Source organism: Schistocerca americana, chromosome 2 (assembly GCF_021461395.2).
Source record: "Schistocerca americana isolate TAMUIC-IGC-003095 chromosome 2, iqSchAmer2.1, whole genome shotgun sequence".
Lineage (NCBI taxonomy): Eukaryota > Metazoa > Arthropoda > Insecta > Orthoptera > Acrididae > Schistocerca > Schistocerca americana.
Genome location: NC_060120.1, coordinates 881,000,213 through 881,012,222, shown reverse-complemented (window position 1 = coordinate 881,012,222; position 12,010 = coordinate 881,000,213). Strand labels below are relative to the sequence as shown.

Genomic DNA, 12,010 nt, shown 5'->3' with positions numbered 1-12,010 from the left:
ATCATATCTCAAATGTCGATCATATATGTGCACTATCACTAGCTGATGTGACATGGATCAAGACAATCAGGTACATGTGATATTTTTTGGCATTGTAAAAGCATTTGGCTTAATATCATGACAATGCTCATTAAAGATAATATGATCACATAGAGAATCAAACATAATTTGTGACTGGACTGAGGATTTCTTGGCTGGGAGAACCAGCATCTTATCTTGGATGGAAATTCATCAACAAATGTAGAAGCCATCCTTCCTATGTTCCATATAGAAATGGAATAGGAAGAAACCATAATACATGGTATGATGGGAAGTACCCTTTGCCACTTACTGTGATTTACAGAGTATAGATGTAGGTGTAGTATGTAAGTTGAGGTACATCACCAACCCAAGTTTAAGCAATATTAGGAAAAGGATAGTTGCTACTCACTATAAAGCTGACGCATTGACCCTCAGAAACACACATTGCATTCCAGTCCAAGCTGCCAGAGATGGCAGTCGTGAGTGTGAAAGGTATGATTACTTGTGTGTGTGTGTGTGTGTGTGTGTGTGTGTGTGTGTGTGTGTGTGTGTGTGTGTGTGTGTGTTGTTCTTTTCTGAAGGAGGCCATTGCCAAAAGCTGAAAGTGTAACAGTCTCACTGTTCCTGTCGGCAATTCACTGTGTAATCTTTACGGTGAGTACGAATTTTCCTAATTTTTTTGATATTCCAACCCGGAACATCCATTGCTTCAAGTCAAATGTCATGTTTAATTGCATGGATTGCTTCTTTAGATAAAAGAAAATGTGTCCTTTGGATAAATATGGACATGGTTCAGCACTAGACCAAGGAAAAAAAAATGCAATATTTCAAGCATGTCTAAAATTAATATTATGGCATGGTGCCTGATGTGATAATTTATATTGTAATACAAAGCATCATGCTCTAAAATTATTGCAAAGGTCTTCAGATTAATATATTAACAATATGTTTTTATACAACTGGATTCTTGTTTTAGGTGAGAATATAGCAGATCCACATGTCCAATCTGAAGATAAGGTGGGGTACAGCACTGCAGATGTCTCACAGGACCAGAAGCTCCATCAAACTTCATCTGCATCAGATACAACAGCAAGAGTCAACCCATATGCTACATTTAGGTTAACCGATGAAGAAAAACTAAAAGCTATAATTAATGATGTAAGGATTCTGTGAATTTAAATGTTTACAAAATTTTTGCATAGTATAACTACTGGACACTGTCAAAGAAAACATGACTTAGCATGGAACTAAATGTGTTCAAAATTGATAGAATTATAGTTTTACTATGTAGAAGCACGACAAAATACATTAGTTGTTTGTTTGTTGCACTGAAAGTGAGATCAGTAATAATGGTGTTCTTCCATCAATAGAAATAGAGGTAAGTAAAGTGGAATAAAAATGTGGGTTGCTTCAGGACTATGACATCTCTGTTGTGTACAAAAAGTACTGTGTGCCATATAGTTGCAACGAAAATAGTTATAAAGTGGGCATGTGGTTCTACAAGGTGATGTTCACTCAAAATGACTCACCAGTGCATTACAATTAATATTCCTAAACAAACAAATTGTCTTATCTAGGAACACTCAATATTCCTAGTGCAAGAACTTCATTGTGAACAAAAGCCTTAGTTGAGTACATATTGTTATGACTAAATCACTTATTATTAATTTCTCCATATCTGGATGATGCTGCTGCTGATTCTGCAACTGATGTTCAATTAATGAAAAGCTAGTCCAGTTGCTTTCATAGAATTTCATGAAGTTCACACAACTGGTTTTGGCCTCTGAATCTGAAACGGCCACATACTAGTACATAATATGATGTGCATATAAATGGTATATACTTTTTATAATAGGAGATAAGAGATAATGCTTATTTATGTATGGTATATGTGCAAAAGTAATATATAATCAAACAATGGAAAATCCAGGATGGAATGTATGTGTGTCTACTGTTGACAAAGGCCTTAATGGCCAAAAGCTATGATTGTGTGAATCTTTTTATTGTGCCTATCGCGGCTCAGCATCTCCGCTATATGGAAAGTAATATATAACTTACTTTATGCTGTAGAGAACCAATATCAAATTATAAAAGGAGTAGAAGTTAGTTAAGTCAGTTTTAAAAAGTTTTGCACCCAATGTCATCATGAGAAAAATGGGTGTGTTGTAATTACAAAAACTGCACAATCTGATCCTTTAAAACTGTTATGTGGTTTAGCTTAAAAAGAGTTATCGGACATGTTTGAAGTACTGGATTGTACTGTTCTTATAATTACAACATGCCCATTTTTCTCAAGGCGTCATTGGGCTTGAAACTCTCTTAAATCCATTTGAATTCTGTTGTTTTTATCATTGGATGTTGCTTCTCTACAGCATAATTTGAGTTGTATATTATTTGTGCACTTGTTCTGTACATATATAACCACTGCCTCTCATCTCCTTCACTCCAGGCAACTGCCGGGATGGTTCCTTTGAAAGGGCACGGCCGACTTCCTTCCCCGTCCTTCCCTAATCCGGTGAGACCGATGACCTCGCAGTTTGGTCTCTTCCCCCAAAACAACCACCAACAACCAATCTCATCTCCTATTTTAAAAAAAATCGATATACACTTCATATTATGTACCAATATGTGGCAGTTTCACATTCACTTGATAAGGGCCTAATGCAAAGTCTGAAACTGGTTGTCTGAATTTAATGGGGTTCTATATATATAGTCACATGTAGTACAAAGGCTCTTATATAATATGACTGAAGGGTAAATATTTTTATATCATAATGGGGTTGCACTCTCATGTCTTTAAATAACGTGGAAATGTCAAGAAGCAAAAATGAGTAGAAATTCATCAGTCTGTAAAAAGATTAACACACAAAAAATTAAAAACCTTCCTTCATCATACCTTAATGAAAAATCTTTCTAAGAACTGTAGAAAATTCTGGTCCTACGTTAACTCAGTAAATGTGTCAAAGGCTTCTATCCTGTCACTCATCAACCAGTCTAGTGTGGCAGTAAAAAACAACAAAAAGAAAGCTGAAGTCTTAAATTTTGTGTTTAAAAAAGTCTTTTATGTGAGGGGATCATACTGAGATGCCATTCTTTGACCACTGCAAAGCTTCCCATATGGAGGGCATAAAAATAGACATCCCTGGCACTGAAAAGCAACTAAATGACGAAGCAACTGAATGAGCTGAAAACAAATAAGTTGGGAGGTCTGTACAGAATCCCAATTCAGTTTTACAGTCACATTCTTCAAAACTGGCCCCTTACTTTGCATGGATTTATCGCAAGTCTTTCGCCAGCACAAAGTGTTAAGTGACTGGTAAAAAGCACAGGTGCCTTCTCTATACATGATGGGTAAAAGAACAGACATGCAAAATTACAGACCAATATCATTCACATTGGTTTGCTGCAGAATTTTTGAGCATTTTAAGTGTTTGAATACAGTAAATTTAATTGAGGCACAAAAACTTCTGTATGCATGTTAGCATGGATTTAGAATGTATCATTCATGTTAAATTCTGCTTGTGCATGTCTCTCATGTGGATATGTTCATCATAATCCCCACATTGATTTCTGTGGCTGTATCATGCAGCGTTGTTTGGCTTCTAGCAGTGACAACTGCATACAAATGCCAGCTGCTCTTGTTCATTAAGTGGAGACTGTCGGCAACTGCGTTGCCTGTGGTGAGAGGTAACACATGAAATATGGTATTTTTGACATGCTCTTGACACTATGGATTGCTAAATATTAAATTTCCTGATGACTTCCAAAATCTCATGCCACATGCTTCAAGCTCCCACTAACATTCTGTGTTCAAAGTCTATTAATTCCTGTCATGCAGCCATAATCATATCGGAAACCTTTTCACATGAATCACCTGAGTACAAATGAGAACTCCAACAATGCACTGCTCTTCTTTACCTTGTGTACATGGTACTGTCACCATCTGTATGTATGCAAATCGCTATCCTATGACTTTTGTCCCCTCAATGTATGAGGGGTGACCCAAAAATAACCAGAATTTCTTTCTAGAAAGCATATACTTTATTGTTTTCAAATACAACCTTAATCTCCTTTGAAGTACTCTCCATTGGCATTAATACACATGTCCAAACGTTCATTCCAGTGTTCGAAGCACCTTTTAAATTCCTCCTTTTTGATCCCTGGTAGCACTTTCATGACATTGCGTTTTATGTCATCCACATCCGCAAAACGCTTCCCTCTCCAGTCTCTTTTCATCCTCGGAAATAGGAAGAAGACCGAGGGTGCTAAATCTGGCGAATAGGGCGCATGGGTCAAGGTAGTCGTCTTCGTTGAGGCCAAAAACTGGCGAATTCTGAGAGCTGTGTGCGCGGGAGCATTGTCATGATGCAGGAACCACACGCCAAAATCCCACAAAGCCAGACGTTTTCGTGACAAACTTCTGCGAAGCCATTTCGTAATCTCCAAATAGAATTGTTGGTTTACTGTATGGTTTTCAGGAACAAGTTCAGAGTGTGCAATCCCTTTGATGTCAAAAAAAAAAAAAAACAGATCAACATCGTTTTCACTTTCGATTTCACTTATCGAGCTTCTTTAGGTCTAGGTGAGCCAGGTGACTTCCATTGTGATGACTGTTGTTTACTTTCTGGATCGTATCCATAGCACCGTGATTCATCACCTGTAATGATTTTGTTGAAAAAATGTGGATCATCTTTGAACACGTCCTTCATTTCGAAACAGGCTTGAACGTGACGATCTCTTTGATCTCCGGTAAGAAGCTTCGGCACGAATTTTGCTGCCACTCTTTGCATCCCCAAATCGATGTTCAAGATGCGCTGAATTGAGCTCCAGGACAACCCGGACAAGTTCTTGAGTTGGTCAAATGTCCTGCGTCGATCTTAACTGATGAGATCTCGAATTTTGTCGATGTTGTCTTTGCTTTGAGCAGTTGAAGGTCAACCAGAACAGGGCTGATCTCCAACCACCATTTCTCCCTTTTTGAACCGAGAAAACTATTCATACACTTGCGTTTTGCTAAGAGCATGATCTTTGTAGTCTGTCTGAATCATCGCAACAGTTTCTGCTGCATTCTTGCTGAGCAAGAAGCAAAACTTCACTGCCACACGTTGTTCATAAGAACTAGCCATTTCCTCGTGTCACATCTGCACTGTACACACAGTCAAAGAACTGCCAAAGAAACCACACTTCTCACTTTTGGGTGACGTGGCGTGGCAGAATCACTCAGCAGAGCTCCTACTACAACCCTCTGGCGGCGTAACCTCCTACTACAAGTACAAGATGTGCAACATTACGATTCCGGTTACTTTTGGGTCCCCCCTCGTATAAGCCTATTTTATGACCTTCCAAGTGGTACCGATGCAATTCTTTATCTGTGGTATTGTACAGACATGATTTTTCTGTTTGCTATGCAGGGACAAGCCAACCAGATGTTTCAACTGATGTATCATGATTTATATTGTGGGATTAATGAATTTTGTAGTTGTCAGAGCTTATTTGTAATCAACTGAACAACACTGGTGTCCATTAGCTCCTGAATGAGCTACCATCACAACTTGGTCCAGAAATGATGCTGAATACAGACGGCTCCTTAACTAGCTTTACTAATTCTTGAGTGCTGCAGATAACATTGCTACATGCTATCTTCATTGTTAAATTGTTATTTTCTTATCCATCAGCCTGCTATGAATGACTTGCATTCAGAACATTACCAGGTGCTGAGTTACCCACATAGTCTTCTTTGTCCTGCACTTAATGTTTCTGAAGCACTTCACTTGCACTTGATGACTGTTATCACTTTGTAATTGCCTAGACCCAAGTACAGAACTGTAAAAATTAGAAGTGTCAGTAATTGTTTGACTCAAGCTCCTCGTAAGTCGGATACTGTAATGGTAAAACTCAAGAGATGCTAAAATTGCTTTTCTCACTAAGAATTAAAAATCTGTTGCCAGTTTATTATAAACAAAAGAAACATGTCAGTACCTATTCATTTCAGTTGTTCACTGTTCCTTTCTAGCTACTTATCATAGCATTTCTTCTTCAGTATATATTATTTTTGTTTGCACATTTGGACAGGTATTTCTGAACTCAGTAGTGTATTTGCATTTAGCTTTTATTTCATATATAGCCTTTCTTTTTTAATGATGTTCTGAGAAGTACCAGTTATGTATTTTTTTTCTGTGCAGCTGATGGTGATTATTAATTAGTAATTTGTGTGGTACATCTTGAAACAGGATACAATAACATTATCGTGTGTTCCATGTTTTGTAAACAGTTTTCTTGGCCATCTTTTGGTGTTATATTTTCTGCTAATTTTAGTATTATTTTCTACCAGTTTTTACTGTCATTCTTTCTATTATATTTTTCAATTTTGGTATTAATTTCTGATGGATTTTTTTGAAGTATTGTATGTTATTGACCTTTTTTCTTCCATTGAAAACGAAAATATAGCTACCAAATAACTCTATTTTTACTGCCTCATTTCATTACATTACTGAAAAAGAGGAACATTTACATTAAACCTTTTAAATCCAATCAATGAAAGAAAAAGTAGTTCTGCAACCATACATGTGAAAGTTTTTCAAAAGAAAGCATAACTACGAAGTTCTCCTCCATGACAATCTGGCAACACTTCCATGAAGTGTGGAAACAGCCACCTGGAGTCTCTATCTGAACACAGAAGACAAAGCGCCTTCAGCACCAACACTAAACATCTGATAATGCCAACATTTCTTGCTTCCATGGAAAGTTGTGTTTCCATTAAATTATGAAGGGATTTGTATACCTTCAGAATAACTAAATGTTAGGCCATGTCCTACTCAATAGCTAAATTTTTCATCACCAAAAATTCTTTTTCCCACACTAAGGAAGCAGTTTTCAAACTCTTTTGAACTTGAATAGAAATAATAGTTTTATCTGGCATGTTGATATATTTGCACAACAAATTGTACCAAAAACTATATACATTTTGAAGAGCTCTTCCTTGCAGTGCATCAAATAAACTGCATACTTTTGTAGTATGCATGTGTAAGTAAGAAAGCATAGTTCATGTGACATATATAAACATGTTATTGGCAGTAAAACATAACATTCAGAATGTTTACTTCAATATTACTTCTGTTATGGTGACAGCCCAACCTGTTGCATACCACATGGTCTAGATTAGATCAAAAGTTAATAATTTGATTGAGAGTTGGCAAAGCCAATGAATGTGAGTCCATAAGAAGCTATCATACTATACTCATGCAGCATGATTTAATTTTTTTCATCATGTATGTTGACAGTATGATTGCATGACATCAACTATGTTAAGTTGTGATTGGCTGATAGAAACAAACTGAGCTAATACTGTGTTGATTTATGTGTTTGTGGAACTAAAGTACTATTTTGGTGCTTTATGCAATGAAACTTGTGAGCTATTTTATAGCATTGCAATAAAGGTTTTGTAAAAATTGTGTTTTTAGAACAATTTACACAAAAGTGATTGGAAATGTGAATTCAGCAACTAAAATTGTTGCCAGAATGAAGTTCACAGGATGTAGGATATTTTTATTTGACATCACATTTAGAGTTGTAGTTCCTTACACATGAAATGATCTTTCATTTCAAGATTGCACAGGCATCTCATTCATGAGAAATAAGTCAAAATCCAATTTTGAGATTAAAAAACTGTCAATTACCAATATTAGTAAACTTCTGTCCTAAGATTTATGACATTTATAAGTGGGTGCTAAAATATGTGACTTTGTGGGTGCTAAAAATATGTGACTTTATGGGTGCTAAAAATATGTGATTGTACTTTATTTTTACAATTGTATTGACTAAGTATGATCACATTAATAACTTCAGTTGCTCTTCTTCCTTTGTTGTTGACTCCTATTTTTCCAGTATTCCCTCACTTTCTCCCCATGAAGTCTCTTCCTTTCTTTTGTCCATATTGTTCCTGATTTTTTATTTCTTCTGCTTTGAAAGCCTTCCAAATTTAGTACAAGGTGTATCGGGGTTTTAATGCTTTATAATATTTATGACATTGAAGTTACAGTTATAAATGTTATGTAAAATGAAAGAGCAACTCAAACAGTTGTGTTTGGCACCAGTGCGCATGTGCAGTGTGCAATATTTCTGCTGCAATCCATGAGACAGATTGAACTTCACTCTACCTAAGCACTGGATAGGCCACAAGGGGCATGGCCTCCACGTTCACCCGACCTAACACCACGCAATTTTTTCCTTTGGAGCTTCATCAAGGATTGTGTGTACTACCAGCAGACCTGCCTGTATAAGGATTGTGTGTATGTGCCTCCACTACCAGCAGACCTCCCTGTCTTAAGAAACTGGATTGAAGCAGCTGTTGCTACAATCGCTGAAGACACATTTATCAATGTTAGGGAAGAACTCAGCTATAGACTTGATGTGTGCCATGTGGCAAATGGTGCTCACATTGAACATTTATAAGGTTCTTGGTAAAACTGACTGAGTTGCTCTTTCATTTGACATATCATTTATAACTGTAAGTTTAGTATAATAAATATCATAAAGTGTTAAAACCCCAGTATTCATTTATAAACACCCAGCATTATATTTTTAAAAGGTTTCTTTCTGCTATTTCTGATTCTTTGATGTTGTTTCTTTCTAGATCTTTCCTTACTTCTGTAATCCATGCTATTGTCAATTTCTTCTTCCAGAACCATAGGAGTATTTGTTTCGTTAGTCTAAATAGATCCATTTGGTAGAGGTGTCCAAAAAAGGTTAATTTTGTTTGGCCATTTTCTCTATATTTTTGTAGATCTACTCATTACTTCGCCATTTTCTCTATATTTTTGTAGATCTACTCATTACTTCTTATTTTCCAACCATCTGCAGTTTTTATTGCACTCATTATTTTTCTAATAATCCTTCTTTTCATTACCTCTAGTTTATCCATCTTATAGATCATTGTTAGGCATTCAGATTCATATAAACATTCTGGCTGCACCACTGAGGTGTATTGTTTTAGTTTTGTTTTTCTAGATATACATTTCTTGTTGTAAATATTTTTGATCAAACCATATGCTCTTTCCATTTTGTTAATTCTTACATCTATTGCATATTTTTCTAGTCCATTCTGTTGTATTGTTTCTCCTAGACATTTCAATTATTTACTCGCTCTATTTCACCTATTTGTGTTTCTATGAATTTTGGCGCATTTTTTTATATTTGTCATGAATTTTGTTTTTGCAGCTGAAATTCTACATTATTGTTTAAGCAAAACTTTTCTCTCACTGCCTTTGAAATAGTATGCTTCCATTAGTCTTTCCTCATAAAAACATTTGGAAAACGCCTCTCATTAAATAGAAGATCCTTATTATCAGAGAGTCTTCCACCATCACCTTTTCTCTATTTTGTTGCATCACTTTCAACAATTTCTTTTTCTGAAGACAAATTAAGCCCTTACGGTTTTCCCAGTATGTGAAATTAATGTGCACAGGTTAAGAAAGTGGAAATGAGATTTCTGTACCATTTCACAGGTTCAGAAAGTGAAAAATTAATTTTCTGTGCCATTTCATGGTTCTATGCACTCATTCAATTACATTCAGTAGACTATCAGAGAGGTCGCCTGCCCTATAGTCAAGTTCTAATCAACAAATTGTAGTTCTCTGTTTTTTTTCACCAGACTTCCTGTAAGGATTTTGCATTTCAATCATATCTGTGATTTAATACTTACTCTTCTATACTATGCTGCCTAAAGAAAATAATATTTTTAATTTTTCAGTATGAAAGCTGTAGTGAATACTGGAAGGTAAACAAAAATCCTGATTCTGAAAATGAAGGAGTTGATTGGATACCACTACATAGTCTGTACCAAGCTCACAGGTACTGACTTTTGTGGCATCTACTGATACTGTGTACAAATCCATACAACATTTAATGGTGCATCTCAGTGTAAAACAGTTGATAAAGTGCCTTACTTCATTATCATTACAATAATAATGAACATGTTAATATTGACTGTTAATTCCATGTTCCAGACTATAATTAATTAAGCAGTCTGTGTTTATGAATTACATAATTAAAGCAACTTTTTACTGTGATATTATAAAGAAAAATATATTTGATGTGAAGTTTATGTACTGTGTTGTTAAATAAAGCAAATAAAACTTCTCTAATAAAATGTATTCACTGTAGTGAAAAGAGAAGAGAGGACCTTTGGAAAGACATGTGCTTTCTACAATCAGGATGCCTTGGACATGATCATTTGGTAATTTGAAATACACTCCTGGAAATGGAAAAAAGAACACATTGACACCGGTGTGTCAGACCCACCATACTTGCTCCGGACACTGCGAGAGGGCTGTACAAGCAATGATCACACGCACGGCACAGCGGACACACCAGGAACCGCGGTGTTGGCCGTCGAATGGCGCTAGCTGCGCAGCATTTGTGCACCACCGCCGTCAGTGTCAGCCAGTTTGCCGTGGCATACGGAGCTCCATCGCAGTCTTTAACACTGGTAGCATGCCGCGACAGCGTGGACGTGAACCGTATGTGCAGTTGACGGACTTTGAGCGAGGGCGTATAGTGGGCATGCGGGAGGCTGGGTGGACGTACCGCCGAATTGCTCAACACGTGGGGCATGAGGTCTCCACAGTACATCGATGTTGTCGCCAGTGGTCGGCGGAAGGTGCACGTGCCCGTCGACCTGGGACCGGACCGCAGCGACGCACGGATGCACGCCAAGACCGTACGATCCTACGCAGTGCCGTAGGGGACCGCACCGCCACTTCCCAGCAAATTAGGGACACTGTTGCTCCTGGGGTATCGGCGAGGACCATTCGCAACCGTCTCCATGAAGCTGGGCTACGGTCCCGCACACCGTTAGGCCGTCTTCCGCTCACGCCCCAACATCGTGCAGCCCGCCTCCAGTGGTGTCGCGACAGGCGTGAATGGAGGGACGAATGGAGACGTGTCGTCTTCAGCGATGAGAGTCGCTTCTGCCCTGGTGCCAATGATGGTCGTATGCGTGTTTGGCGCCGTGCAGGTGAGCGCCACAATCAGGACTGCATACGACCGAGGCACACAGGGCCAACACCCGGCATCATGGTGTGGGGAGCGATCTCCTACACTGGCCGTACATCACTGGTGATCGTCGAGGGGACACTGAATAGTGCACGGTACATCCAAACCGTCATCGAACCCATCATTCTACCATTCCTAGACCGGCAAGGGAACTTGCTGTTCCAACAGGACAATGCACGTCCGCATGTATCCCGCGCCACCCAATGTGCTCTAGAAGGTGTAAGTCAACTACCCTGGCCAGCAAGATCTCCGGATCTGTCCCCCATTGAGCATGTTTGGGACTGGATGAAGCGTCGTCTCACGCGGTCTGCACGTCCAGCACGAACGCTGGTCCAACTGAGGCGCCAGGTGGAAATGGCATGGCAAGCCGTTCCACAGGACTACATCCAGCATCTCTACGATCGTCTCCATGGGAGAATAGCGGCCTGCATTGCTGCGAAAGGTGGATATACACTGTACTAGTGCCGACATTGTGCATGCTCTGTTGCCTGTGTCTATGTGCCTGTGGTTCTGTCAGTGTGATCATGTGATGTATCTGACCCCAGGAATGTGTCAATAAAGTTTCCCCTTCCTGGGACAATGAATTCACGGTGTTCTTATTTCAATTTCCAGGAGTATATGTGAAATGACTACTCACCACCACAACAGAGGTTGCTAAGACATGCCTGTGTTATGGCACTTGATACAGACATACCTGGTTCCAGTCCTGGAGATGGACAAAATATTCACCAGTAGTATTTGGCTGGCAAGGGGGGGAGAGGTAGTAGCATAGAGTTCTTGGTCAAGCAAGCAAGTTTCTAACCACTAGACTTCCTGTTAATGTGCTAGATGAAATTTCAGACTTCTCTGCCGTGATTCGTGGGGTGAGGTTATGTTACACTATTGATGTTGATCAGCCTGATGGCTGTGGATGTTAACCTTGGTGGTATTTGAGAGA

At 38.5% G+C, this 12,010-nt stretch overlaps 1 protein-coding gene across 1 annotated transcript in view; it reads left to right on the top strand.

The window, feature by feature from the left end:
* LOC124596360 (Down syndrome cell adhesion molecule-like protein 1 homolog) overlaps positions 1-9,980 on the top strand; it is a 68,128-nt gene extending 58,148 nt beyond the window's left edge. Inside the window, exons 10-11 of the mRNA XM_047135468.1 lie at positions 998-1,179; positions 9,770-9,980. Coding sequence (XP_046991424.1) covers positions 998-1,179; positions 9,770-9,877 — 290 coding nt within the window. The 3' untranslated portion in view covers positions 9,878-9,980. The remainder of the gene's footprint in view (positions 1-997; positions 1,180-9,769) is intronic.
* The last annotated feature ends 2,030 nt before the right edge of the window (positions 9,981-12,010 follow it).